Source organism: Hyperolius riggenbachi, chromosome 3 (genome assembly GCF_040937935.1).
Source record: "Hyperolius riggenbachi isolate aHypRig1 chromosome 3, aHypRig1.pri, whole genome shotgun sequence".
Classification (NCBI taxonomy): domain Eukaryota; kingdom Metazoa; phylum Chordata; class Amphibia; order Anura; family Hyperoliidae; genus Hyperolius; species Hyperolius riggenbachi.
In genome coordinates, this window is record NC_090648.1 from 218,980,976 (window position 1) to 219,005,669 (window position 24,694).

Genomic DNA, 24,694 nt, shown 5'->3' on the forward strand with positions numbered 1-24,694 from the left:
GTATGTTCCATAACAAACAGGTTTTCTTACTGTAGACAGCAACAATGATCAAACTAAACATTTTCATGTAAAAGGAAATACTGTATGCTTCTTAGACGGCCTTCAGGAGGTCAGTCTGTATCCATACGGTTTATGAAAATGCAAGATGAGTTGGCCATACCTTTTTTAGCACGGGGTTTTCTTAAATTTGAAGATTCTGATGGGACCTTGAAAAAGAAAAGACTTCGTAGATATCACACCTATTCACACACAGTTTCACTCAATCCAATTCAGCTTCAAAATCAGATTAAAAATCACTTAGCAGAGAGAATTCCGGAGTTGTAGGCAGTGGAGATGCAGTGATCGCTGGAGCAAGGCATGGTTAAAGGAATAGTATCAATACCCAAGTGTTCTAAAATGACAGTGCAAATAATGTCTAAGTAGCTGTGTGAACATTCCTACTTTTCATGTTAAATATCAGAGGCAAAAGCTGTAATTTATTGAGGGTAGGATTTAGCTATATTGGGACAAATCAATTGCAGAAGGGGTGTCTGCTTCAATGCACAGCCAGAGTTGCATATCAGACTACAGAAAGCAAATATCAAACTCTGAAAGCAAAAAACAGTATGAAAAGCTGTGACAATTAGTTACATTTCCTCTGCTCTCTTCAGACACTTCAGTCAGAGTTGCAGCTGTTGGGAGCTCTCTCTCTCTGTCACACACAGAGAGCTACACATATAGTTAAAGTGGACCCAATTTAAAAATACAAGATTTCAGAAATAAAATCTATTTTCTAAATTAGAACAATAAATAGCCTTTTTTCAGCTGCATGATGACAAATATAAAATATTTTACATTTATTGGAGGAACCCCTCCCTTCCTTTCAAATTGCCGGGATTTTTCCGGCAAACTGGTGGAGTAGATGGTGTCCAGCAAAGGAGGAATTGCTAATGGCTGCCCCCAGTATAACCCTAGCTATGAAAAGAGAAGGGTGAAAAGCATGCACTGAAATGCTCATAGGTTTGAAGGAGTGTTTATCTTTGTGTCAGAGTGGTGCAACTAAATATTTTTAATTAAAAAAATGTTTGGTTTGGGTCCGCTGTAACTGATCAAGTGTGAGGGGAATTTCCTCTCTCCTCATGGCTCAGTCTGCGGTCAGTTTTGGTGGCAGTAAAGTTTGAATGTAAACAAAGACGCCTACGCAGTTATACACTGTCTTCTATGGCAAGTTGAAAAATATAATGGGTTGCAAAATTTTTAATAACACCGGATTTGGGGGCTGACACCAGAATTAACTGTAATCCATGGGGCGGGTAACAGGTTTAATGTACCTGTCACCCTCCGAAAGCCGCTCCATTGGTTCGCAGCCAGCCGCCCCCATTTGCACACAGTGTCTGCAGACTGCATTGCCCGTGTTGACAGGCAGATTAGCTGGCGGGGGCAGCCGCCCGTATACAGCGGAGCAAGCAGCAGTGGAAGCTGTGAGAGCCTGCATTTGCAGCAGACTCTCTCTCTCCAGCTCCGGCTGAGCCCTGATTCCAGTGTCACGGCTGGCTGACCCAGGCGAAAGCTCTGAGAGGCTAAGACAAGCGGGCAACAGTTGCATTGGCTCAGCCCGCTGTCAATCAAAGCACACGGCCGGCCATGATGTCACCCCCCGTGAACCCGTCCACCCAGGAGTATGTGTAGTGGATGGGGAGGTCTCGTAGTGCTGCTGGAGCTGAAGACCAGACAGTCCAGAACCCCAGGACACAGGTGCAGCACAGATGGAGACCCCCTTCTCCCTTAGAAAGAATGTTTTACAGCTTCAAGACTGTCTGAATTTGGCTTGTGTGGCGATTGGTGAATGCTGGGCTCTGATGGACTATTAGTTTGACAGGTGAGAAAAATGCTGTGAGTGAATGTACTAGTTAGTAAGGTCTCCACCACCCACCTTTTCCTCACCATTGTTAGGGATAAGCATACAAACTTGGGATGCTTTTTAAAGGATCTCTGAATAGAAGAAAAAAATGCCAAACAGGACTTACCTGGGGCTTCCTCCAGCACCCCGTAGCCCATGAGGTCGCTCGGCGTTCTCTGGGCTCCCTCCGTTAAACCAATGTCAGCTCCATTAGTGTGCGACTTCACCAGGAGTCGTGTACAACTGCGCATGGGCGGCCTGTTCATGCCCCCGTTGCCTTGAATGTTCTGCACAAGTAGGAGAAACGAAATTGTCCTTTCGAGATCTGTGTGTGTGCAGAATGCTCACGGTGATGGGCGCACAAACAAGACGGGCAGCGCATGCTCAGTTGCGCTCGACTTCTGCCAAAAAAAGTGCTAAAGTAGCCACCAGCGATCAAAAGGAGGGAGCACAAAGGACGCCCAAGGACCTTACAGGCTATAAAGCAATGGAGTAAGCCCCAGGCAAGTTCAGTTTGGCATTTTTGTCTTCTGTTCAGGGTCCCTTTAACGCACTTTTTTCTCTGCCTCTGTGCGCTGCGCTCCACATTCCGTTACATCTCACCAATACTTTCAGCTGTTAAGGCGGAAGCATTGGCAAGATAGAATGTGATGTGGAGCGCAGCACACAGAGGCAGAAACAAGGGTGAGGTCCACCCCCATGCCACAGTCGCACAAGTACAAATTCTGTTTTTGATGCTTTGGAACTTGGTTACAAGTTTGTATGCTCATCCCTGATCTGTACTTGTGAGCAGAAGATAGGCTGGGAGTGATGCCATACTGTGGGCAGAGAGAGGCAGAGGCTGGCTCTGCATCCATCCAGGTAGGTTATGTCCAGCTGGATCTACCTAGAGCTTACAGTATACCTGACCCGAGGCAAAGCTACCTATGGTAAGCATCTAATGGATGATCCACATACCTTTGAGAATTTTTTGTTTCTCTGTGTTCGCCACATGCCCCAAAATCACTTCCCCTGAGAGGAATGGACAACACACAGAGGAATGTGGATCCAGAATATACACAGCTCTTTGCCCTTTCCCTGGGTAGCTTGGAAACAATGGGCCTAGGGCAGGTATGTCAAACCAGTCCTATGAGGGCCGAGATCCTCACACATTTTTTATACAGCTCAAATGAATTGATGGGTCTGAATCAGGAAAGGTGTGGTCCATCAGGTAGAACAAATTCCTCTCTTTCTCAGTCCATCCTAAACACTGGCATGGATCTGGCCCTCCAGGCCTGGAGTTTGACACCTGTGGCCTAGGGTGACGGAGCTCCGCTCCACCTTTAGTCTCCCAGCGGCGATTGTGGCGGTCTAATAACTAAGTACAGCGCTGCGATCTAAGGCAGCGATGCACTGGGGACAACACGGCGTCCCCCTGGGAGGTAAAATTGTGATCCGCTGTCATAGGCTGAAGCCGATGACAGCCGATCACCCTTATTGACTGGCAGGTGGAGGGAGGGGGATGTTTAAAAAAATAAAATAATAGTAAAATGTATTTAAAAAAATAAATAAATATTTATTTAGAAAAAAAAAACAAAAACCGCTGGGGGAGCGATCAGACACCACCAGCAGAGAGCTCTGTTGGTGGGGAGAAAGGGGAGGGGGGGGGGGGAAATCACTTGTGTGCCAAGTTGTGCGGCCCTGCAGCGAGGCCTTAAAGCTGCAGTGGCCCAATTAGGGGGTTTTAACACCGCGGTCCATATGTGGTTAAAGTGAATCTGAGGTGGAATTAGTAAATCTTAATAGGAACTAGAGGCATGTCATGCGCACAATGACATGCCTCTGTGTCCTTTTATCGCCGCTGCCGTTCCCCCCCCCCCTGCGCTCTGTTGTCCTCCGTGAAAATATTGCCAGGCTAGCGACAATCTATTTGTCGCTATCAGTGATGAGCTCACAAACTAATCATGGGTCTGCAAGGACTCAAATTCGTACTTCAAATGAGCCGTAATTGCTGCAGCTGTGCTGCTGGATAAGGGTTTTAACCCAGAATTTTGTCGTTTTTCCTGCGTTTAAAATAGCTTGCATGCATCCTATTGGATGTGTTGCAAGCCTCACTACACGCACTTCCTCCTTCTCACCTCAGGTTTACTATAAGGGCCCTTTCACACAGGCAGTTAATAGGCAGTGAAAAGCCTCTCAAACTCTCAAAACTGCTCACTACTGCCTGGTAACCGCTCCCAGATCACAAAGTTCAACTGCCCATGTAAAAGAGGCCTAGGGCCTCATTCTCACGGGCAGTTCATAGGCAGTGAAATGTCACTCAAACTCTCAACTGCTTGATGCTTCCTGGTAACTGCTCACTGCTGCCTGGCAACCGCTTGTAGAGCACAGTTTGACTACCTGTGGAAAAGAGGCCTAAAGGCCCGTTTCCACTAACAAGTGATGCGAGTGCGGCTACCTAGCCGCATCACATCACTTCCGCTGTCGTCCGCGTCACTTCCACATCTCCCTATGCGGAAGTGTATGGAGGAGACGATGGACGAATGCGTACAGATACGGTCGTGCAAGAATCTTCATAATGATGCATATTCTTGGATTGCTCCACATGCAATGCACACAATGGAAACCGTTCCATTACCGTGCATTGGGTTCATGACACCTGCGGCGCAGCCGCATCACACCGCTTCTAGTAGCTTCTCCTCTGTATACAATTAAACTCCAGCATAACTAATTCAAAAGCCTCCATCCTCAAGTCTAAAATACCTCACAAATGTACTTTACCGACAGAAATCAGCTGGTCTAAATTCTGGCAGAAAAAGTGGGCGTGGTTACTCACTGTTTGCCTTTGTGAATTGCTACTTTTGATCACGTCCCTGTTTTACTGACCTAAATTAACGACTGTTTCTAGACCAGGTCTACAAACAGGTCTAAGCAGTCGGTAGTGATTAGTGAATTCCCACCTGATGCAACTGACTTACACAGAACCACCAGTAGACTCAAAACCATCATTAGACTAGTCTAAGCTGCTTAGTGAATTGAGGCCAATGCCTCTATTTTCTTACAAAATCATGCTTATTGCGGCAAGTAAAGCATTGTATCACGACTCTAAACTTATTTTTTGCTGCATCATGGCTTTTCATGCTCCTCCCCTTCACTAGCCTTCAACTGCCAAAACCCAACTGCCATCCCCCCCCATCATGATGTCCAGCTTTTCTCTCCTCTTTCCTGCTCATGGGCCCCCCCCCCCCTCCCTCAGCACCTGAAGGCTCCTTCACAGCAGTACTTTCCACAAGGAGTAAATATCAGCATGCATGCACCCATCATCATCACTAGCCTCCTCACTGACAGGCATAGGTATTGCAGCTGTTACAGTCAAACTGAAAAAAGAAGCAGGCATTCTAATCGCTTTAGGCATTCTATAGACTGCCTAAGAATTCTATAGAATGCCTGATTTCGTACTTTGCATGTAACATATACATACCTGGGGCTTCCTCCAGCCCCATCCGACTGGATTGCTCCCACGCCGCTGTCCTCCGATGTCTGCAGCTACGAGAACTTGGTCCCAGCACTGCTGTCAGTCGGAGCCAGTCTAGCGTAAGAGAAGTCTTATCAGAAGTCTTAACAGTCTTAGGCCCAGTGCACACCAAAACCGCTAGCAGATCGTCAAAACGCTAGCGGTTTTGGGAGCAGAGAGCAGATATTTGGCCGGGTGCACACCAAGCGGATTTTGTATGCGATCCACCAGCCGCATCAGCCAGTGAAAACGCTTGGCTATTGTATTTCAATGTGTGGTGCACACCGGCGGTTTGAGGTTTTTTAGCAAATCGCAAACGCGCAGCAGGAGGCGCGTTTGCGGCTTGGCAAAAACCTCAAACCGCCGGTGTGCACCATCCCATTGCAATACATTAGCCAAGCATTTTTCCAGGCGGATGCGGCCGGCGGATCGCTCCAATAACCGCTCGGTGTGCACTGGGCCTTAATTAGCTGAATGATCATTTGTACACACGTCTGACTTGACGTCCAAACGACCGGTTGTTTGGAAAAATCAGACATGTGTATAATTAAGAGAGCAGTAGAAGCTGGTTTATCTCTGGTCATCAGCAAAGGCAAGAATCTCCCTGTGCCTTCACTCTGCCCCCCTTCCTTTTCTGCTTAAAGGACAACTGATCTGAGAGGGACATGGAGGCCGCCATATTTATTTCCTTTTCAACAATACCAGTTGCCCAGCAGTCCTGCTGATCTTTCATGCATCAGTAGCATCTGGATCACACAGATAAAAGGTGCATGTAGCAAATGCAGTCACTCTTCTGATCTTCATGCTTGTTCAGGGTCTATAGCTAAAAGTATTAGAGGCAGGGGATTAGCAGAAGATCCAGGCAATGTGCATGGTTTACAAGGACATAAATATGGCAGCCTCCATATCCCTTTCTGGTCCGTTGTCATTTGAGTGACTGAGGTGTTGCCTGGGTGAATTGTCTATTCAGCAGAGGGAATGGGCTGAGTAAAGACACATGCTTAAGCCAGCATGACTACATTTGCAGATGACCGGAGATTAGCAAATTTCTACAGCACTCTGCAGTGAAAAAAAAGATTTTTGTGCCTGCACAAATGACTCACTCAGATGACTCAGACAGATGACTCACACAGACTTTTAATGCCTGCACAAATGACTCACTCAGATGACTCAGACAGATGACTCGCACAGACTTTTAATGTCTGCACAAATGACTCACTCAGATGACTCAGAAAGATGACTCGCACAGACTTTTCCTGCCTGCTCAAATGACTCACACAGACGGCTCTCTGGCTCTCTCCATATATGACTCAAACAGACTTTGGCTCTCTGCACTTTGCATTCATCAGAGGTTCCCTAACTTGTTAACGCCTCGCCAGAGATGTCAGTAACTATCGACAGGCTTACCGCTTGTTGCAGGCTTTATGAATTGACATTTGCTGACAATTTACTGACATGTGTTGGAGGTAACTACAGCCAAGTAACTACAGCCAAGTCGGTAATTTATCTCCCTGTCAGCTTTTCATGCGGTAACAGCCTTTATGAATTGACACATTTCTAAGTGGTCGGGAAAGTCTGCTGTTTTCAGCATTACCGCATGAGGTAATGCTTTATGAATCGAGGCCTAAGAGTACTTACTAAAACAATACTTTTGGGCATGCAATCCCACTTTAAATTTCATAAAATACATTTATTTAGAGGTTGCTAAAAATTAAGCAGGTGGATTTGGCAACAATTAAAGATAGCAATGAGAATATTACAGTTATGCTGTGCATTGGTTAAGGGCCGCTTCACTGGCAGGAAACGACTACTGGTTCCACCATTGGTGAAAGGAAATCTTTAGCTACAAGATGATGGATTACACACCAGACTGTTAAAATGAAGGAAATGGCAGAAGGAGCACATCAGTTAGGCATACATTAGGAGGGGGGGATGTATGGATTTTGTGTGGTTTGTTTTCACAGTAAATCCCCTTCCCAACACTTAAATCTACCCTCCCCCTCTGTTAACCTCTTAAAGCTAAACTCTGACCTTCACCCAAGTTGATTGTTCTGTAACGCCTAACTTCAACCTTGCAAGATACCACTAATGATTATAACTAACCTCGTTCTACCAGATTTCATACAAGGGGGCACAGGCACAAGCTATATTCACCTCTCTGCGATCCTGCACTGGTGCACTAATGGTTCTTTGGTCGGGTAAGGTGGAAATAGCCGAAGCCAATCATATCCGCTCTACTGAGCAGGTTTAAAGGACTCGCGCCTGCGCAGTAGAGCAGATCCGATCGGGTTCAGCTATTTCCACCTTAACCCGACTTGTACTTGGTGTCCGGCTATTGTTGGCGGCCAAATCACCCTGTTCTTTACTAATATGTACTCCTACCATTGCCGGCGCCCAAATTAGTGACGGAGTACTGCTATATTCATATTATGGCCTATGATTGCACCCAAATCATTGGCGCAGCACTGTGCTGAATTTAGCTGTCTCGTCTTGTCACAACCAAGAAGGTAAACACTTTTTAGGGATTGCCATACTTATGTTGTGCTCCCTGTATCTTATGCACCCATGTCTTGCAAATATATTTTACAATCAGGGCTATGGAGTCGGAATCGTTGGATACCTGGAGTCAGAGGTTCATCTACTGAGGAGTGAGTATTTTTGTACTAAATCTACAGCCCTGGTAAGTATTATGGCCCGTACTCACGGGCTGCAGAAGTGGCCTGTCGCCAGCACACGTGAGCGTGCTAGCGACAGGCCGGCGACAGCTTCTCTCCAGGTCCCTCCGCGTACACACGCGGAAGAGGGACCAGCGGCGAGACGGAAGCTGTCGCCGACGTTCCTCCTCCCCCCGCCGGAAGCTCCATTCACCTCTATGGAGGTTGCTGTCGCTAGTCCGCGTACTCACGCAGACTAGCGACAGTTGCGGCGGAGGTGCGGCGGTGACTGTTGCCATGCGATTGAAACTTTCAATCGCATGGCGACAAGAGCGGCGGGCGACAGTTCGGGGTGCGCGCGCGTGTGACGGCCCATACTCACGGGCGACCTGTCGCCGCAACACGCGCGCGCCGCGTGTTGAGGCGACAAAAGTCCCTCGTGAGTATGGGCCATCAGACTAAGGATTCAGAGTTGAGGAGTCGGAGTAATTATGGGTACCTGGAGTTGGAGGTTTCGTAAACTGAGGAATCGGATGATTTTTGTACCAACTCCACAGCCCTGCGTAAATTGATTGATCGATTAAAATTAGGATTGTTGTGGCTGGTTGATAATCAGCAGATCCTATCACAGTGAAAGAATCTGTCGGTAAAAATCAGTGCATATATGGCCAGCTTTACACCAATTGTTACTAATAACAAGATTGAAGTGATTAAATGAGTGTAATGCTGGATACAAACATTGAGATTTCCCGTTCTATTCCCGGGATCGAATCGATTATTTCCAACATGCTCGATTCGGATTTCGATCGTTTCTGACGTCGATTTGGCATACTTAACATGCAAATCGACGGCAGAAACAATCGAAATCCGAATCGAGCATGTTGGAAATAATCGATTCGATCCGTTCGATCCCAGGAATCGAACGGGAAATCTCAACGTGTGTATCTAGCATAAGAAGGGGGAACAAAGAAGAGAGTGACAGAGGAAGGAAAACAAAAAAGTGCGAGACCATGAAGAGACAAGACACAGAGCTGAGCTGCAGCCACTAGGGCAAGCTCTATAGGCAGTAGCAGTGTTAGGGAGTCTAGCCCAAGGTCTCCTTACTGAATAGTAAGAGTGGAGATTTGAACCCAGTTCTCCTGTGTCAGAGCCAGTGACATAGTTAGAGATTATGGGGCCCCATAGCAAAACTTTCATGGGGCCCTCAGATGGAGGCATTCTTGAGCAATGCCACCTACCTCTACCCCATGGATAAGTTAATTGAACAATTTACATTCTCATGCAATGTAGACTGCATATAGTCAATGGGCACCGAGACAAAGACAGAGGGTGGAGGAACACAGGAAGGTTAATAGTGAATACATTAAGTACCACCTGCCCCCCCTCCTCTGCTCCAGGGCCCCATAGAAGGTGCCATTGCTATGCCCCTGGGCAGAGCCTTTAACTATTTCACTATCCAAAGAAAGTGGAGAAAAGCTGAAAAATAGAGAAGATCATATATGCCTCAGGCGGGGTGCACACATAGCAGAAACCCTAGCATTGCGTTATGCAGCAATGTTAGTCAATGGGAGGCAGAAAAAAAAAAATGTGGAGACCTGCAATTTACAGTATGCTTTTTCACAAACACTGGTTTTGTTGCATATTATGCAGGACAGGTGCCAAAACGCACATAATCAAAGTCAATGGAAATGCAATGGATTGTGTTTTGTATGCATTTTTAAAACAAAAAAAATGAAGTATTTCTGCTTCCTGTTGTCTCCCTAGGGATTTGCATAAATGTAAATATAAAAGCGCACAAAAATGCATCTGCGTTAAAAAACCGCAAGCGCACCAAAACCCAAATAACATTAACATAAAACACTACTTTTTCACACTATGTCATATGTGAACCCAGCCTCACCTGGATTGCACTTCTATTTAGTTTTCCTGTATGACAAGAAGACACGCAGCACTAGAAGGGTGGAAATAAAGGTGAATGACGAGAAAAGATGAGCGGAGGGAAACTCAAAATAGCCTGAGACAGAGCAGAGAGCTTATCTGTATTGCAGTCCCACATCACATGTATATTGCCTGTAATGTGACTCCTGTCTCTGTCAGTCTCTCACACAAGGCTGCAAGCAGCCCTCCTGGAGTCCTGGGAATGTCTAAAACTTTTCAACCTGTGTAATACCTTATTCTGCCCAGGGCTGTGGAGTTGGAGTCAGGGCAATTTTGGGCACCCGGAGTCGGAATCGTTGATTTCATAAACTGAGGAGTCGAAGTCAGGAATCGGAGTCGGATAATTTTTGTAAAAAATCCACAGCCCTGTTAAGTATTAGACTTAGGAGTCAGAGTCAAGGCCATTTTGGGTACCCAGAGTCGGAGTCGTGGTTCCATTAACTGAGGAGTCGGAAGATAAGATTTTTGTACCGACTCCACAGCCCTGATTCTGCCTAGTGGTTTTCTACCCCTATGATTTTATTTACCTCAGCCAGCCAAGTGGTTCACATTGCCTTGTACAAATCTTAAACTTAAATGCACCAGGCACTGCACCGGTGTGGTGAAATTTTTTGCAACTTTATCAGATTTTGCAACCGGTTGCACTTATTTATAGATATAGCTATCAGAAAGTGCAACCTAGCCATTGACTTTAACCTATCTGTATCAGTAAATGCAACCCAACCAAACCCTATTCTCACACAGAACCCTCCCCTCTTGCTCAACTAATAACCCCCCCCCCCCCCCGGAGGGAACAATCCCCCCTCTTGCTCAACTAATAACCCCCCCTGGAGGGAACAATCCCCCCTCTTGCTCAACTAATAACCCCCCCCCCCAGGGATCAATCCCCCCTCTTGCTCAACTAATAACCCCTCCTGGAGGGAACAATCCCCCCTGTTGCTCAACTAATAACCCCCCCTGGAGGGAACAATCCCCCCTCTTCCTCAACTAATAACCCCCCACCCCCCGAGGAAACAATCCCCCCTCTTGCTCAACTAATAACCCCCCCCTGGAGGGAACAATCCCCCTTCTAGCTGAATGGGATCTGTGGTTGCAAAAAATTACAGGCGTGTTAACAGAGAGGAGTCACGCCTACACAGTCATACACTGTCCTCTATGGCAAGTTGCAAAATATGATAGGTAGCAAAAATTTTCACTACACCGGTTTACAGACGAAATAACCTACCCATCGAATCAGCCAATCATTAAATGAGAGGCAGCTTGGAGAGACATCTCCCCCCTGGCCAGTCCGCACCTGGTTACATGAAATAATATCATATCCACTTAAATAATCATGCAGGAAGGACTAGCTCGCTCGCACTCAGCTGTAGCTCAGCTTACCGTCTTTAGTGAATCCTCCGCCATCACTGTCAGCAGGCTTAGTATGTTTCCAAGGCAACTGATTACAGATCATTTCCGGTGTGTGCGCCTGTAGATTGAATCCTCCAGGAACTGAGCTCTGCAATTATCCAGCAGCACGTCACAGCAAAGCTGCTCCTGACGTTACTGATTCCCCCCACCCCACAGAGACTAGTACATACTATGCTTCTACAGCAGGCATGGACTGGCTAGGGGGGAAGGAGGGAGATTTCCCCCCAGGCCACCTCTCATGTAATGATTTGGTGCATTCAGGTTTTTTTATATGGCAATGTAAACCACTTGGCTGGCTGAGGGAAATGAAAGCAATACAGAGCAATTAGAGGGCAAGCTGGTTATGTACACAGCATGTCATGATGCAGATCAGATGCTTGCCTCCTGCAGGGTCTATAGAAAAAACTCTGTCTGCTCTTTCACAATTGTAAATACAGCATGTGGAAAGCTAGATAAGTTATTACACTGGTTGAAAAGTTTAATTTAGACAGTCCCTAGACTTCAAGAGGGCTGCTTGCAGCCTTGTGTAAGAGATTGGCAGGGACAGGAGTCACAGTACAGGTAATGTACATTTGATGTGGGACTGCAATACAGATAAACTCTCTGCTCTGACTGTCTCAGGCTATTTTGAGTTTCTATCATCTTTTCTCAGTCATTCACTTTTATTCCACCCTTCTAGTGCTGGGTGTCTGTGTCGTCTTTTCATACAGGAAAGCTAAATAGAAGTGCAATCCTGGTGAGGCAAATATATTCTTACTCTCTTTCAGCTTTTCCCCACTTTCTTTGGAAAGTGAAATGGTTAAAGGCTCTGCCCAGGGGCATAGCAATAGCCATAGCAGCTGCTATGGGGCCCTGGAGCAGAGGGGGCCCAGGTGGTACTGCATGTATAAACTATTAACTTTCCTGTGTACCTCCACCTGTCTTTGTCTCAGTGCCCATTGGCTATATGCAGTCTACATTGCATGAGAATGTAAATTGTTCAATTAACTTATCCATGGGGTAGAGGTAGGTGGCATTGCTCAAGAGTGCCTCCATCTGAGGGCCCCATGAAAGTTTTGCTATGGGGCCCCATAATCTCTAACTATGCCACTGGCTTTGACACAGGAGACCTGGGTTCAAATCTCTGCTTTTACTATTTAGTAAGGAGTCTTTGGGCTAGACTCCCTAACACTGCTACTGCCTATAGAGCTCGCCCTAGTGGCTGCAGCTCAAGCACTTTGAGTCCACCAGGAGAAAAGTGCTATATAAATGTTCTGTGTCTTGTTTCTTCATGGTCTCGCACTTTTCTTTTTTTCTTCCCTCTGTCACTCTACTTTGTTCCCCCATCTTACACTCATAATTTAATCACTTCAATCTTGTTATTCGTAACAATTAGTATTAGTAAAGCTGGCCATATATGCACTGATTTTTACCGACAGATTCTTTCACTGTGATAGGATCTGCTGATTATCAACCAGCCACAACAATCCTAATTTCAATCGATCCTTGACAAAAATGTATGAAAATTACTATCAAATAGTAAATTTCAGTCGATTAGACACAGCAGTGTAGTAGTGGTAAATTGGCGGCCCATAGCATTGCACTGTATTGAGCAGTGCAATGCTGCAGTTCTATAGATTTCATGGTGAAAGCTATTAAAAATCTGTGTGCAGTGTATGGGGATAATCGATTCCTCTCTACTCAGATTAAAACTAGGGAGGGATGGATCTATGTGTATGGCAGACTTAAAACTTTCCCTCAGGGCTCGTTCCCACTATCGCGAATCTGCATGCGTCCAACGCATGCAGATCCGCACATGTAATGCAAGTGGATGGGCCTGTTTCCACTGTAGCGTTGTTGAGGTGCGTTTTTTTCAGCGGTAAAAAAACGCACAAAAGAGCCAACGATTTCGCCTGCGTCGGGAATCCGTGCGAATCGCCGCTAATGTATTTAATAGTAAAAACGCATGCGTTTGTTACATGCGTTTTTACCCGCGATTTCGCGTGCGATTTCGCACCTTTTTTAATTTTATTTTGCCCTGGCAGTGTCATGGTTAATTTCGCATGGCACCCTGCCATGCGAAATCGCATGCGAAATCGCGGGTAAAAACGCATGCGGAAACGCATCCGCATGCGTTTTTACAAGCGTCGGAATGCGGCCGAAATCGCGTCGCAACAGTGGGAACGAGCCCTTAAAGTGTACCAGAGCTGAAGTAAATAAAAACTGTTTTTTTACATACCTGGGGCTTCCTGCAGCCCCATCTGCTCGGATCGCTCCCACGCTGCTGTCCTCCGTTATCTGCAGCAGCTGCTGGAGAGATACGCAAAGAGCGCACTTCTTTTACGTTAGACTGGCCGTGACTGACAGAAGTGACGGGACCTGGTAACGGAGCTGCAGACAACGGAGGAGGGAGGACGACTCCATGTTAGGTACTTTTAACTGGGAAGGAGTTAAATTAGAAACTTACCTAAAGAGAGGGAAGCCTCAGGATGCTATTGAGGCTTCCCTCGGTGCTCTGATGTCCCCCGTAACTGAGGGCGGTTCCCCGGAAGATTAGTAAGGCCAGAAACCCAATAGGAGCGATTTTCTGAGCGCTTTGCGATTTGAAGACTCTTGCTAATGTAATGCTATGTGTGTGGTGTACATTTGAAATCGGCGCCGGTAGACTTGGGCACAGAATACAGCCGGTATATGGCTGATCCTGCTTCTGCACAAGTGCGGCCCGTATTAATTACTATTCCCCCTCCAGGCCGCCATGGATAGTAGGGGAATTAAATAATTTGGCTTCCAGCGATTGCTGGAGGCCGAATTATTGTGTTTTTTTAAGCAACTTCAGCTCCGTTTTCTGACGGAGCCGACGTTACTCACTGAGCGCCGCTATAGACTGATTCCCATTACAGTCTATGGCGGCGCTGGCTGCGCCCAAATCTAGCAGCGCTGAAAAGCACTGCTCCAATGTCTGTGATCCCACTTGAGCGATGTGATTTTATAAAAATCCCCCAGAGCATTGCATTAGCAAGAGCTTTTTCAAATCACTAGTGATTAGAAAAAGCTCCTAGTGGGTTTCTGGCCTGACAAGGCTGTGCCGCTAATCATATCATGGCCGTGCAGCTCCTCTTCCTGTAGAGTTGCCGTGCCATAGCCGACTGAGCCTGCCTGCGCAGTAAACCAGAGCCGCGGCACGATGGAAACCCCTGTCCGTTGTTCCTCCATATGTATTAAATGTGGCCCTTGATGCATGTTTATTTATACTTCACCTGTCACACTGTCCCTCAAGTGTGCTTGTTTTATTTCTGCTTTAGCGCCCCACGTGACTACCGGCATATAGCAAGTGGGGCACGTGTCTGACATAATTTGGGCTGGGGCTGCCATGGAAACAGGCCTCTAGTTTGTGTTTTCCCCCCAGGCCAAAAGGTCCCAGTCCTCCCCTGTTGCACTATAGGGATGATTGAGAGGAAATAATTTGGTACTTGACGGTTGTTGGTACTATGTACATATCATTAGCGTTTGGCCATCAGTAAGAATATCTGTGTGTCATTGATAGCCCATTGTTAATATTACAGTATGTGCAAATCATTGCTTCGGTTGTATTACCTGCATGGCTGCTTGTTATTGGATTTTGAGTGAAGATAGAACATATTTGTACCAAAAAAAGGATTAACCGCTATCAGATTAGCGTGGTTGAAATCTATGTCCTTCTTGTGGTTGCGTGGTGCTGACAGGACATATATTTTAAAGACTGTCACCGCGCAGTCCCACCGCTTGTGCTTCTGTCCCATTGCCGCAACTCAATCGCAGTGCCGTCTTTATGACGGTAGAGCTGTGTGAATAGGCCAGGAGCCGATTCCATTGGCTCCTGACCCTGTCATCACTGTAAACTAATCCCATTGGCTTACATTGATGGACAGTGTCAGGAACCAATGAAAGTGGCTCCCGACAGCACTATGCCATTATAGGGATGGTAGGGCGTTGGGAGTGACTGGTCTGTTCAGCGATTCATCGGTAAGCGATGTTTTGCTGTACCAGCAGTCTCTGGTCCTTAAGGGGGCAGAGACTGCTAGTACGGAAGTAGTTAATATGTTACTATGTATTTTCATTTTTTTTTCTACAAATTATATATAATTTTCTTTAGGAGGTATTGTGACACTGTGGCATGAGTGTTTGTGTCCCAGTAATATATGAAACATAATGGGTATCATTCATAAAGCATTTCCGCATGCGGAAATGCTAAAAACAGCTGACTTTACCGACCACTCGGCAAAGTCAGCATTCATAAAGGCTCTTTCCGCATGAAAAAAAGACATACCGAGCAGAGTGATAAATCACCGCCTTGTGCGGTGATTATCGGAACAAATGTAGCAAAATGTTAATTCATAAAGAATACCGCCAGCGGTGTCAGGTCGGAAAGTCCCGCTCCCTCTGATGTGGCGATACCAATGTAAGTGAATGGAGACACACAGACCTCCCAGGCAGCTGCAGCAGAGCGGAACACGGAGAAATGTATCAACTCGGCAGCTTCCGTGTCTCCGCCTGCCTACCGCCAGCCTACCGCCTGCCTAGTTCGGGGAATCTCCGCACTGCCACCGCACCTACACACTTCTTTATGAATGCCTACGCAGAAGTCTTAATTACCGGTTGCGGAGAAGAACGGTGTTTTCCCGCACTACCGACAGCCTATTTATGAATGATACCCATTGTCTGGGTTTGGAAAGTGGGGCACATTTATATGATGGCTACATCATGTAACCTTTATGGCCCCCATTTCCACTGGAAGTTGAACAGTGTGCTCAGCAAGTAGCTTCCAGGCAGCAGCAAGCAGCGTTGAGAGTTTGAGAGACATTTCACTGCCTGTGCAAATTAGCCCTTAATCACACACTTTTAAGTTTTGACCAGCATACTTTATGCTCAGCACATATTTTCCCATGGCAGTCCATTTTCCCCCCATAGCATGATACAATAGGCCACACCCCTTTATGGAATACCTCCAAATCACTCCCACCATCTGATAGTAAGATTGAAACCTAAGACGACAGTTGCTCTTAACCCTCCTGACGGTCAATTAAAACCGCCAGGGGGCAGCGCAGCACTATTTTTAAAATGTATTTATTTATTTATTTATTTAATCATGTAGCTAGCCTAGCGCTAGCTATATGACAGCTGCTGTGCAGCGGCATCCCCTCACCCTCTTCAATCGCCTCCGGCGATCAAGCCAGTCCGGAAATCCCGTTCTGAACGGGATTTCCATTAGGGCTTCCCATGTCGCCATGGCAACGGGCGGGATGACGTCACCGACGTCGTGACGTCAAAGGGAGTCCCGATCCACCCCTCAACGCTGCCTGGCACTGATTGGCCAGGCAGCGCATGGGGTCTGGGGGGGGGGGGGGGACGCGGCAGGTAGCGGGGAATCGGAGCAGCGGCGATCGGGCAGTACACGCAGCTAGCAAAGTGCTAGCTGCGTGTACCAAAAAAAAAAAATTATGCACATCGCCAAGCAGGGCCTGAGAAATCCTCCTGCACGGCATAGCCCGAGCTCAGCTCGGGCTTACCGCCAGGAAGGTTGAAGGACAACTGACGTGAGAGGGATATGGAGGCTGATATATTTATTTCCTTTTAAGCAATACCAGTTGCCTGGCAGTCCTGCTGATCCTCTGCCTCTAATACTTTTAGCCATAGACCCTGATCAAGAATATGCAGATCAGGTGTTTTACAGGGCTGGATTTAAAGCTCAGGAGCCTATAGGCACAGAAATTATGGTGCCATAATCCCCACCCATCAGTACAGGCCACACCCCCACATCACACCCCCTTTTGCGCAAGGTAACATAGATATTACTAAAGACTGAGGGGGAGATTTATCAAAGCATTACCGACAGTTTTTTCTTCTAAAACTGTTCTAACCAGCAGAAGAGCAGTTCTGTTTGATAGTAAGAACCTTTAAAAAGCCTGTGTAATAGCAGCAGTTTAGCGTGGATTTCTAGAGCTGCACTACAGTTAAGAAAAGTGCAAGTCCATTCTTTAACTGCTGCAGATAAGAAGTGCTCATTAGCAGTTCTACAGATAGTGGAGGCTAGATGTGATTTGTGGAGGGCTCCTCCCCCCTCACTCAGAGCTTGCTGACAGCAGGTGTGTTGGTTACCTCAGCAACAGCAATTCCCCTCACACATTGCACTGCCTGAGAGACCTTCCTAACTCCTATTCCTTACAGTTTAAGAAAGAATCTGCACTAGCTAGTGATTTCTGAGACAGTTCTGGATGTTTGAGACAGTTCTGCACGGATTTCTAAAAACCTACAAATATTTTGTCTTAGACACTCTTGATAAATCTGGCCCAGATAGTAGAAATAGCTGCAGGTGCACTCAGATCTGACTCCATGAGGGGGGGGGGGGGGAGGGGTGCTGTCTAGCACCAGTACCGGTGCAGAAGAGCAGCTGACAGGCAGTCGTTTCACTGCCTATCCGCTGCCAGTCTGAAAGAGGCCTTATTGGAGGAAAGGTCACCATAAACCAAAGATCATTTCAGCTGAGAAAAATTAAAACCACATGTCACATACCTCCAGATAAAAGAATCAAGTAGTTACATGCCATCAGATAATTCATCAAGTAGTCATGTGTCGCCCAATAAAAATAAAGTTGTCACAATTATCCAGATAAAATAATTAAGTAGCCAGGTGCCTCACAATAAAACAAATTAAATAGGCAGGTGCATCAAGATAAAACGAAGTCCACCCTGCATAAAAAAATTAAGTAGCCATGTCCCCCAGATAAAAGAATTAAGTAGCCATGTGCACATATATGTGCAGTATAAGGTAGGAATTTGTAGCTCTTGATAAGAGGTATCCATAACTGTCCCCCAATTGCTGGCTGCAGGGTGCTTGCTGGGGGCTGTGTGCAGGGAGCTGCCTGGGGCATGGTGCAGGCTGGAATAGGGTGCTGCCTGAGGCAGAGTGTTGGCTGACTGGAACCGGGAACTGGTTTGCTGGGAAAGGGTGCTGGCTGGCTAGGGTGCTAGTTTGCTGGAGCAGGGTGCTTGTTTGCTGGGGCAGGCTGCTGCACTGCTGTGTGGCTTGGGCAGGGTGCTCGCTTGCTGGGGCAGGGTGCTCGCTTACTGAGGCACGGTGCTTGCTTGGTGGGGCAGGGTGCTGCACAGCTGTATGGCTTGAGCAGGGTGCTCGCTTACTGAGGCACGGTGCTTGCTTGGTGGGGCAGGGTGCTGCACTGCTGTGTGGCTTGGGCAGGGTGCTCGCTTGCTGGGGCAGGGTGCTGTGTGGCTTTGGACAGAGTGCTCGCTAGGTGCCATTACACAGACCTCGGATCATGGGCGATCAGCACCGCCTCCGCTCCCTTTTCAATGAAGTATCAGGCCTCCAATCAGCATGACAGCAGAGATAGAGGACGCATGCTACTTTCGCCCGTCGTACTCCTAATGCGGAAGTGACTGAGTACGCCAGGCTCGAGTAGCACGTGTACTTCTATGCCTCCGCTGTCCAACTGTTTGGAGAATAATGGCTGTGGTAACAGGCTAAGAGAATTGATTTTTCTGAAAATGCTCTAAAACTGATATAGCTTCTGCGTCTTTTTCTTCTTTCTTAAAAAAACCGCAGCATGTCCTGTCTGATGCTGGGAATACACGGTTCGTTTCTGCCGCAGATAGATGGCTTGATAGATAATTTCCTACATGTTCGATCGTCTTACCACTCGATTTCTCATAGAAGTGAATAGAAAAAGATAAGAGAAAAAAAAAAAGAGAATCGAGCGGCAGAAACGCATCATGTATTCCCAGCATAAGTCCAACCGCACCCAGATATGACTCCACAAGGAAGCTGCCTAAGGCGCTCGTTACCACTGTTGCACCATAGAAGTTCTGTCTTTACAATATTTTGTAGGTTCTCAATGAATGTTATTAAATACAAATTGGGACTGATTTATTCTATATCGGTGCAATGAAAATGGAGGCTACAGTAAAATAGTAAGCTTAAGTGACCCATTAACAATTTATTAAATAAACGATTTTCACAGATTGTTCTGAGAAATTAATTCACTTTTGCTTTTGACTTCTTTGCAGTTGAATTAACAAAGTGCTCATATTGGCCGTGAGTTTTCTCCGTAACAAACCATTTTTAATCTTCTCTGTAAAATAACTTTTCAGCACTTGAAAACTGAAAAGTACCAAAAAGTAGGTGAAGAATTACTATCAAAATGAGTTTTGGAGTCTATTGGAGGCTTACTGTGGCGGTTGTGGTTTGTCCGTGCTTAAAGTAAACCAGAGACGAAGTATCCTCATGTATTTTACCATATACATCAGTGGGAACATTAGAGAAAGCACCTAACCTGCTCTCTGTTTCTTCCTTCACTGCTCAGCCTGCTTGTTTATCAGCCCTGATAAAATCCCCGACTGAGCATTCTGTCTGGCTTTGCTCAGGAATCATTATAGCTGAGTCTGTCTTCTCTGATGGAATGGGGTAGGGGTGTTGCAGCACCCTATAAAGAAAAGCACAGGAGACAAAAAGACGGGAGCCCAGTAGTGCAGTATGTCAAAGAAGGATGTGGATAATAATAAGGTAAAGAATGCTACTCACAAAGGAGGGTTGCAAGGAGAAACCAACCACAGAAAGCAGGTGGATATTATGAACCCAACTCCACTCGGGGTGGTCAGATGTGGTTGCTCTCTTGAAAAAAAAAAAGGAGACAGATGCCCACCGTGGCGGCAACCACGGGAGTTCCGTCACCACCCCTCAGACAGGTTATGTAGGGGGGGGGGGGGTGTACTATGCACATTAGGAGGGAAAAGAGGCGCCCTGGGTGTATAAAAGCATCTAAATACAGGCTCCCTATGCTGACTGATTTATCATTTGGCACTGTTATTGGCCTGAGGAAACGCGTTGCCTGTGCTAAATAAAAATCTTTTGTAATTTACAAAGATTTTGTCATTGAGGTAAGACACCTCGTTATCCTTTACTTTTTCAAACTGTTTTCCCTCCTAATGTCTTTTCTGATGTCTTTTAAAGCCCAAGCCTGCCTCCTTCTGGCTCTGCTAAAATGACTCAGCTATAATGATTCCTGAGCAAAGCCAGACTGAATGCTCAGTCGGGGATTTTATCAGGGCTCATATGCAAGCTGAGTAGTGAAGAATGAAACAGAGAGCTGGGTAGGTGTTTTCTCTAATATTCCCACTGATTTATATGGTAAAATACATGAGGGTGTGTCGTCTCTGGTTCACTTTAAGTATGTACGGATGCACCTATGGTCATCAGCTTAGTGTGGGCAGCACAGTTGTGGGTGTGTGGCTTAGTATTGGAGGCGCTTACTGTAGCAGTTAAGCTGTGCGTGTGCATCTGCGTATACATAAGTATGCATGGATCTTTCCTGTGAGCGATGGTAAAGTGTGGGCCGTTGCTCAGTGCAGCAGAGATCCATTTGCAAATCCAAGGTTTTCCTGATTGTATATAAATAGAGGTTCATATTTGGCATGATTTTTTTTTTTTTTTTATAATCTGTAAACTGTGGTTTACCTTGAGCAAAACGTTACATGGATTTAAAATTAAAATGCGACTTTACCCCACTGTTGCATTGCAATCTTGTTTTTACAAAATGTGCAATGCAACACCCTAGTGTGAGGGCTCAAACCCACTAGCAGCCTTTTCTAAGCGCTAGTGACTTGAAAAAGCTCTTGCTAATGCAATGCTATGGGGGATTTTTATAAAATGACATCACTGTAGTGGGATCACACCCATAGCATTACATTAGCAAGAGCTTTTCAAATTACAAAGCGCTCAGAAAAGCACTCCAAGTGGGTTTCGGGCCTGAAACTAACACAATCTATTTCATTTGCAGGCTTGATATGAGTGAGATTCTTGCCTATGGAGGCTGCTCCTTTGGCGTATGTATTTGTCTGCGATTAAACGAAGGTTTTTTTTTTTCAGTTGGCAGAGAAACTTAATTAGGAATCGCATGAGTTGTGCAGAAAAGTAGTGCTGGCAGTATCTTTATTTAAACGCTATGAAAATGAATCGCAGATGTTTCTTAAAAATTCCCCATAGAAAAGCATTATTTGCATTTTCATATTGCAGCAAAAATACCAGCGATTTCATCAAGTGTGACCCCTGTCATCAGCTTCCCTCTGTGACAGGCTGCAGTTGGGAGGTTTGCGTTATTCCTTGGGAAATCTGGGGCATATTTCACATATATATGTAGACATTCAATAGTGCTTGCTAGCTTATTAGTTTGCAGAAAATACTTATCTGTATAAGCCAAAGGATTTCTGAATATGCATGCAGAGTACATAGTGGTTAATAACATCTAAGGGTACCCAAACAATCAACTTTTTTCATTTAATGGATTAATGTTAATTTCAATAAAAACATTAATTCAAACAATGTCAAGAACTATGCCCTTTTTCTATTGCACATTGAACAGAAAAGCTATTCCTTCCTCACTGGACAGGACCGGCAGAGACGGTACACAAGCAATATATGGAGGCTATTGACTGTGCTCAAGGATCTACCACAAATCTGACGGCTGGATCACACTGCATGAGCTTTTTAACCTCTTGAGGACCGCAGTGCTAAACCCCTCTAGTGACCAGGCCATTTTTAGTCAAATAGGCCACTGCAGCTTTAAGGCCAAGCTGCAGGGCCGCACAACACAGCACACAAGTGATTCCCCCCACCAACAGAGCTTTCGGTTGGTGGGGTCTGATCACCCCCAGTTTATTTTTTAATAAATATTTGTTATATTTTTTTCATTATTTTTGCCTATTTTCTTTTTAACAATCCCTCCCTCCTCCCAGCCGGCCAATCGTGGCGATCGGCTGTCATAGGCTTCTGCCTATGAGAGCCGATCGCTCTCTTGTCCCCCAGGGGGACAGCCGTGTCACAGCCGATCGCAGCGCTGTACATGTAAATAGACGGCGATCACGCCGTCTAACAGTCTCCTGAGTGGCAATTGCCGCTCGGAGACTGAAGGCGGGGCAGAGCTCCGCCCCCCAAGCAGGAGATGCGCGTGCAGCCTGCGTGCAATCTCCTGCATTAGCTGGCCCCAGGACTTTACGCCGATCGGTGCGGTCGGCAGGAGGTTAAGGCCCCGTTCACACTGCACGCGTTTCCAGCCGCGTTTTGGAAACGCGTGCAGGTGGCCGACACGCACGACAGACATTGCATAGAGTGCAATGCCGGATGTTCACACTGCATGCGTTCCCGACCTGTGCGGTCCGGGAACGCATGCTGCACGCATTTTTTGTAAAAACGCGTGGCTGTCCCATTCACTTTTCAGTGATGGGATCAGCCACGCAACGCACACAAACGCGGATGGCGTGCGTTCGCATGCGTTGCGTTCCGCATGCGTGGCCATCCGCGTTTGTGATGTGAACGGGGCCTAAGCACTAGTGATTTTAAAAGCTGTTGCTAATGCAATGCTATGGGGGATTTGTTCAAAATCACATTGCTCCAGTGAGAACACACGCACATAGGATAACATTAACAAGAGCTTTTAAAATCATAAAGTGCTCAGAAAAGCTCTTGCAGTGTGCAGCAGCCCTAATAGTGTACAGCCAAATTAAAACGTTTTGTGCTTTTGGAAGCCAGGGGCTACCAGCGTGCTACACGAAAGAAGCTATTATAGATATTTATGCTCTTCCCGTGTCTGTGTGGGTTTTCTCCCACATCCCAAAAGAATACAGATAAGTTCTTTGACTTCCCCTAAAAAATTGGCCCTAGACCAGGGTGGGCAAACTACAATCCCACACCTGGCCCGTTTGGCCTTTTCTTCAGCTTACTGATGCATTGCATATTTAGTGCCTCCTCTCCTCTTTGGTGGGAGGACCTTAACCCGGACATGTGATTGTGTGCATCTGCAGCCCACTGCTCTTATATGCTTGGTACACACTATACAGTTTCCCGTCAGATCGACAGGTCCAAGCGATTATTTCCGACAGGTCTGATCTTGATTTTGACTCAACGGAAAATTGCCAGGCATTAGCAGCATTGTATGGGCGTCCTGACTAGAGATGGCCCGAACTGTTCCTGGTGAATTTCGGTGGTTCGCGTTCGCGGAGAACTGCAAACTTTTCCGGAAGTTCGGTTCGCCCCCATAGTGCATCATTAGGCTCAACTTTGACCCTCTACACCACAGTCAGCAGGCACATTGTAGCCAATCAGGCTGCACTCCCTCCTGGAGCCCCACCCCCCCTGTAAAAGGCAGACAGCGTCAGGCATTGGACTCACTCGTGTGCCTGGAGTCTGACTCTGCAATGATTTGAGAAAGAAGGGTCGAAACGCCTGTGCGTCATCAACTTGCAGACCTGTTTTTATCATGTTTGTACTATGAGTTATAAAGAAATTTGAAGATTGGATGGTGATTGCTTAAGTTTCCTTGTGACTCCAGGGGTGATCCCTGCACATCAAAATCTGTTGGTGCAACAACATTGGTTAATCTGCAGTAATTAGAGAAGGAAGAGCTGCTGTGCAGAGACCTATAGGGAAAGCTTAGTTAGGCTCTTGTAGGCTTCTTAGCTTGCTCCTTGCTGATTCTTATTGCTAAAAAAGCACCCCTCAACAGCTCTTTTGAGAGCTAATCTTGTTCTTGTGATTTTTTTTTTGTGTGTCCCACAGACACTTGTGTTGCATAGACAGCCTTGGTAATTCCTACTGTGTGCCACTGCCAGGCCCTGCACATTCAGTGACTACCTGTGTGTGTGACAGGTGCACATTGTAATACCCATCACTGCATATACCTACCTGTTCACTTCAGTGCACCCACTGACCTACGTCAGCGCACGCAGTGTCACTGTGCCTGTCCGGTACCTGTCTGTGTGACAGGTGCACATTATAATACCCATCACTGCATATACCTACCTGTTGTTCACAGTGCACCCACTTACCTACGTGAGCGCACGCAGTGTCACTGTGCCTGTCTGGTACTTGTCTGTGTGTGACAGGTGCACTTTGTAACACCTATCACTACATATACCTACGTGTTGTGTTCAGTGCACCCACCTACCTACGTGAGTGCACGCAGTGTGATATACCACTCCGTGCATACCTGTTAACTTCACCTGTGTGACTGCATATTGTATTAGTAAAGTCAGTGCATACCTTTTACTTCATCCCCCGAAATATGGACAAAACAAAAAGGCAGAGGCAGGCCACCTGGCAGGTCTGTTCGAGGTCGCGCTGTCGTTATTTCGTGCGGCCCTTGACCAAAGTACAGTGTTCAGAAGAAGGCACGTGTCACCCCTAAATATTGTCTGTAACCTAAATTAATGTCCAGCGCTGCGTAATATTTTGGCGCTTTATAAATACAACAAATAAATAAATAAAATCAACCTCCAATATTATATATTACACAAA

General features: G+C 46.3%; 1 protein-coding gene across 1 annotated transcript in view; it reads right to left on the reverse strand.

Moving 5' to 3' along the window:
• Nucleotides 1-11,407, reverse strand: part of BBS4 (Bardet-Biedl syndrome 4) — a 35,522-nt gene extending 24,115 nt beyond the window's left edge. The window contains exons 1-2 of the mRNA XM_068275757.1: nucleotides 11,345-11,407; nucleotides 161-206 (exon numbers count right to left, since the gene is read on the reverse strand). Coding sequence (XP_068131858.1) covers nucleotides 161-206; nucleotides 11,345-11,368 — 70 coding nt within the window. The 5' untranslated portion in view covers nucleotides 11,369-11,407. The remainder of the gene's footprint in view (nucleotides 1-160; nucleotides 207-11,344) is intronic.
• Between the last annotated feature and the right edge of the window lie 13,287 nt (nucleotides 11,408-24,694).